We start from the raw sequence: 6,329 nt of genomic DNA, 5'->3' as shown, positions 1-6,329 counted from the left end.
TCAGTTTCCCCTTTGTTGCTGCAGTGAATCTCTTAGCTTTCCCAGATTTCCCTTTAGGCTTTGCTGTGGCCAACAGAGCAATCTCCCAACCTCTTCACTAAGCCTTTCTTCCTCTTGTGCACACATGGTTATCAACTCATTGATAGTCCAGTTGTCTTGATGTGTCTTGTAGGAAATCTTAAAGGGGCTATAGTGTTGAGGGAGGGTGTTAAGTGCAAAATGCACAATAAAGGTATATGGTAAAATTATTCCAAACTTCTTCAATTGCGCTGCAATATCCCTGACTTGCATGATGTGTTTGCGCGTGCCCTTGACAGTGGAAAGACGAAGACTAACAAACTTCATGATTAGAGTACTTGCCAAAGCTTTATTTGATGTAGCATATTGGTCATCAATAGCTTTGAACAAGGGTTTGACTTTATCAAAATGGTCAACTGAGCCACGAATACTTCTTGGAATTCGTGTCTTAATGAAATACACACACAATTGATTGGACCTAGTCCATTGTGCGTGAAATTTCTTTTCATCCTCAGTGCTATCATCAGTGATAGGAGGAGGCTCTTTATTTTGAATAGCGAAATCCATTTCTATCAACCCTAAGTGTAGGAGAACAGCATCTTTCCACTCTTGGTGATTTTCATCGCTTAGCATAGGAACGTCAATCATTATTGTGTTTTGAGTTGGGATTTGAAAAAGTTTTGTAAAGAATAATAAATGCTTGGTTAGAATTTTTCGAGGCTCAAAATAGAGAGAGAGTAACTGAAATACATAATACAACCAATGGAAATTATGTAAAAGATAAATTCGTATGCCATAAAAATTGCCTGTGGGCTAAATTTTTATGCATAATGAATCTACCAAAACTGAATGGTGGAAGCGGAATGGGTACGGTTTGGGTATGATTTTTCCACCCTTAATGACAAACCTACCAAACTATATGCCGATACATAATCCCTGTGGGCAAATTATGATCATAGTTTAGTATTTCATCCTAATTAACCCTACAAATATAACAAAATTGCCTGTGAGCTAAATTTTTCCATATAACACAGAGTTAATTACAAGATTCTTGCCTAAACTTTATGTGATTAATACTTAATATGTAATTTCAGTAAATTAAAGATGTTGTGACTACTCTTTAATTGACCAAAATTAAATATAATCACAATGGAAAGGGTATTATTTAAAACCTAATCAAACAAATTAAACCAAAACATGATAGACAATCCTTAGGTATGCTCCCAGGAAAGTTGGTTGGTGCTAAGGCGCCATTAAAATCCAACTCCTTAGACAGAGTAGCGTCGCAAGGGGACTAGTAGCAATATGGCGGTTTTAGCCAGCAAGGCGTTTTAAGCCAAGGCCAGGGAACTAGTATTCCTCCCCAAGAAACTTCCCTAAATTATGTGTTCTTATATTTGAAGTAAAATCGTTTGGTTGATCTAAGAATATAGATTCACCTAAGGATAAGGCTTTAAAAATAGGGTGAACTATCTTTTTAAGATGTTTTAATGTGCTTGAAATAGCACAAGAGGAGTAAGAATGAAAGAGTACAATAATATGCTTAATCTATCCTTAAAAGGCACTAAATTCACCTAAAAGGCACTATAATATGCATAATAGGCATACAATTCAGTCCTAAAAGGCTCTAAATTTATACTTAAAGAACATGCATTTCTAATAGGCATAATTATATCAATCAAATAATTAATGCATTAAACAGAAATAAACATGCTCAGATTACGCATATTATAACTCAATACTCCACAATTAAATTGTAGCACTTAATACAATTTAAACTGAATATTCATTATTAAAATTAAAATTCAAACAAATTCAAAGCTTAATAATTTGTACAAAATTGAATAATAATTATAATATTGACTTTAGTTTTAAAAAAAAATAAAATTCAATTGGATTATTAATTGAAGAAGTCCAAAAAGATGAAGAGTAAATAACAATTAGCAAGCCCAAACCAAAACAAGCCCAGAAGGATTAAACTTTTTTTTATATATATATAAGAGCCCAGGCCTGGCCCAATTGGGCCAAACCCGGCCCATTAAACTCAGCAGTCATCATCCTCTTCTAATGAACGTAATAGCCATACACGGCTACACAGCGTAACACAACACAGAACAACAATGGCAGCCATGGACAGCAGCAGCGTCGTCGGGAGCCCAGCGCCGCCGCCGCTCGCTTGAAGGAGGAGATGGCAGCCGTGCCGTCGGTGGGGAATCTGACTCCGCCACCACCGCCCAACCTCGTTGCGAACCAACGCCGCCGTCGTCTGCCTGCTCTGTCGCGTCGCGAACCAGCCGGCCGAAGCCACCGCCTGCCGCCATCCGCCTGCCGTCTTCGGTCGCTCATTACCGCCGGTGAACAACAAAATCCGGCGAGCAGTTTCCAGCTGACGGAGAGAAAAAAAAACGCGTAGCAACAGCCAGGTATTTTGTTTTTTATAAACCCAATTGATCTTAGTTATTTTTGATTTGTTGTTGTTTGATGCAGAATACCCAAATAAAAAAAATTCCAACAGCCAAATCAAACAAACAAATGAATTGCAAATTGCAGAATACAGATTACATAGATTTTCAGCAGCCAAAATAAAAAAATTAATTGAAAAAAAAATGACATATGCTTTGTTATTATACAACATATACGAAGTATGCGAAATCACACACACACACACACACACATATATATATATATATATATATATATATATATATATATCTAATACCAACTGTTAGACTTAATTTATCACATAGGAACTTAATACATGATAATTAGGATCGTACTTGAGTCATTTCTATTTTTGGTCCTACTGTTATTGGGGCATTGCCAATTTTAGTCCACTTCATTAATTTTTACCACATTGTGGCCACTCTTATTTAGTCCTTGCCACTTTTAGTCCACCATTAAAATTTTTGTCAAATTGCCGTCCAAAATAGGGGTATTTTTGGTCTTTTCATGCTTTGGTCATCTCCTTGACCCTTTGCAATGGTTTTCCTTACACATTTTCATCTATTGAAGAGGTCCGACGAAAGCTATTTAAGCCACATTACAAAGCCATGGCTTTTACCGGACCTCTTCATTGGATGAAAATCTGTATGGAAAACCACTACAAAGGGTAAAGGAGATGATTAAAGCATGAAAAGATCAAAATACCCCTGTTTTGGACGGTTATTTGACGAAAATTTTAACGGTGGACTAAAAGTGGCAAGGACTAAATAAGACTGGCTGCAATATGGCAAAAATTAATGAAGCGGACTAAAATTGGCAATGCCTCAATAATAGTAGGACCAAAAATGGAAATGACTCTACTTAAAAATACTAACCTCCAGCCATAGCTTCCAGTTGATGAAGATTGTGTATTCACGGGACTGTTGCAGAGTAACGGTATAATTTCTCTCACTTTCTCAACCCTCCCTTGATGGTGTAGAGAATGAATGATTAAGCAGTGAGAGGACCAAAGGGCTCTATTTATACTAACCATATGCCATCAATATGGTAATGTATCACTTCCCTAATTATACTTCTAATCACAATTAGTATTTACCTTANATAATTATATCAATCAAATAATTAATGCATTAAACAGAAATAAACATGCTCAGATTACGCATATTATAACTCAATACTCCACAATTAAATTGTAGCACTTAATACAATTTAAACTGAATATTCATTATTAAAATTAAAATTCAAACAAATTCAAAGCTTAATAATTTGTACAAAATTGAATAATAATTATAATATTGACTTTAGTTTTAAAAAAAAATAAAATTCAATTGGATTATTAATTGAAGAAGTCCAAAAAGATGAAGAGTAAATAACAATTAGCAAGCCCAAACCAAAACAAGCCCAGAAGGATTAAACTTTTTTTTATATATATATAAGAGCCCAGGCCTGGCCCAATTGGGCCAAACCCGGCCCATTAAACTCAGCAGTCATCATCCTCTTCTAATGAACGTAATAGCCATACACGGCTACACAGCGTAACACAACACAGAACAACAATGGCAGCCATGGACAGCAGCAGCGTCGTCGGGAGCCCAGCGCCGCCGCCGCTCGCTTGAAGGAGGAGATGGCAGCCGTGCCGTCGGTGGGGAATCTGACTCCGCCACCACCGCCCAACCTCGTTGCGAACCAACGCCGCCGTCGTCTGCCTGCTCTGTCGCGTCGCGAACCAGCCGGCCGAAGCCACCGCCTGCCGCCATCCGCCTGCCGTCTTCGGTCGCTCATTACCGCCGGTGAACAACAAAATCCGGCGAGCAGTTTCCAGCTGACGGAGAGAAAAAAAAACGCGTAGCAACAGCCAGGTATTTTGTTTTTTATAAACCCAATTGATCTTAGTTATTTTTGATTTGTTGTTGTTTGATGCAGAATACCCAAATAAAAAAAATTCCAACAGCCAAATCAAACAAACAAATGAATTGCAAATTGCAGAATACAGATTACATAGATTTTCAGCAGCCAAAATAAAAAAATTAATTGAAAAAAAAATGACATATGCTTTGTTATTATACAACATATACGAAGTATGCGAAATCACACACACACACACACACACATATATATATATATATATATATATATATATATATATATCTAATACCAACTGTTAGACTTAATTTATCACATAGGAACTTAATACATGATAATTAGGATCGTACTTGAGTCATTTCTATTTTTGGTCCTACTGTTATTGGGGCATTGCCAATTTTAGTCCACTTCATTAATTTTTACCACATTGTGGCCACTCTTATTTAGTCCTTGCCACTTTTAGTCCACCATTAAAATTTTTGTCAAATTGCCGTCCAAAATAGGGGTATTTTTGGTCTTTTCATGCTTTGGTCATCTCCTTGACCCTTTGCAATGGTTTTCCTTACACATTTTCATCTATTGAAGAGGTCCGACGAAAGCTATTTAAGCCACATTACAAAGCCATGGCTTTTACCGGACCTCTTCATTGGATGAAAATCTGTATGGAAAACCACTACAAAGGGTAAAGGAGATGATTAAAGCATGAAAAGATCAAAATACCCCTGTTTTGGACGGTTATTTGACGAAAATTTTAACGGTGGACTAAAAGTGGCAAGGACTAAATAAGACTGGCTGCAATATGGCAAAAATTAATGAAGCGGACTAAAATTGGCAATGCCTCAATAATAGTAGGACCAAAAATGGAAATGACTCTACTTAAAAATACTAACCTCCAGCCATAGCTTCCAGTTGATGAAGATTGTGTATTCACGGGACTGTTGCAGAGTAACGGTATAATTTCTCTCACTTTCTCAACCCTCCCTTGATGGTGTAGAGAATGAATGATTAAGCAGTGAGAGGACCAAAGGGCTCTATTTATACTAACCATATGCCATCAATATGGTAATGTATCACTTCCCTAATTATACTTCTAATCACAATTAGTATTTACCTTAATTAACAGAAGCCTGTATGGAAGTAATGCACCAAATAATATATTACCTTAATTATTATAATTACTACCTATATTATAATAATGTAATAGTGGTAAATGTTACAGGAAGGACATGGATATCAACTACAAATGTCTTAGTAATATGTGACTTTGACTTGTTATTCACGTACGCTTTAACAGGACGTGAGGAATCATCTCATGATTCTTGCATTTTTCTTGACACGATCAATGATTCAAGTCTCAATTTTCCAAAGCCCCCACCAAGTGGTTTTATATGATTATGTACTTATATTGCTTATATATATATATATACATGGATTATGAGGACAAATCTTGGACATTGGATTTTAAAAATTAATGGTGTAGATTAATTGTAATTTTAGTTAATGTTTAGTTTTAAAAAGGCATGTTAACATCTGAATTAAGGTGTTGGGGGTATTTTTGTATTTTGTAGCGTGTGTTTAATTAAGGAATATTTTAATTATGGTAGGACGCACAACAAAAGGGCTTCTAAGGTTTTTCAGTATCTTTTTCAATTTTCCAACCGTGTCATTTCGTTCTCTCCTTGCAACACGGTTTCTCTCTCTCCTTTTGACGGTTTGGGAACTTAAGGGTGGTGGTTGAAGAGTAGTCTTCATCGACACTAGAGTAGTCATCGGCGATGGCGATTTCATCGGAGAAGGTAAGGTTCTCGGTTGAAGAGCACTTACTGGCGACGTCTAGTTCATCGTAGAGGGCAAGGTTCGCGATTGAGAAGTAGTCATCAGTGACATCGAGTCCTTCGTTAATGGCGAGGCCAGGAGTGTTGCGGCCAGAGGCACGGTGTCGGCGTCGGAACGAGGTTGGTTCGCTTTTTTTTTTTTTTTTTTTTTTTTTTTTTTTTTTTTTTTTT

At 36.7% G+C, this 6,329-nt stretch overlaps 1 protein-coding gene across 1 annotated transcript; it reads right to left on the bottom strand.

The window, feature by feature from the left end:
- Positions 1-666, bottom strand: LOC116033249. Its single transcript, XM_031276003.1, has one exon. The coding sequence runs from the start codon at positions 664-666 to the stop codon at positions 1-3; it is 666 nt and encodes a 221-aa protein (XP_031131863.1).
- Positions 667-6,329: the final 5,663 nt, after the last annotated feature.

Source organism: Ipomoea triloba, chromosome 10 (assembly GCF_003576645.1).
Source record: "Ipomoea triloba cultivar NCNSP0323 chromosome 10, ASM357664v1".
NCBI lineage: Eukaryota > Viridiplantae > Streptophyta > Magnoliopsida > Solanales > Convolvulaceae > Ipomoea > Ipomoea triloba.
This window is presented reverse-complemented; position numbering and strand designations above follow the sequence as displayed.

What these genes read in the sequence shown, in the direction of transcription:
- LOC116033249 (XM_031276003.1), bottom strand. Translation starts at nt 666, where the DNA reads ATGATTGACGTTCCTATGCTAAGCGATGAAAATCACCAAGAGTGGAAA.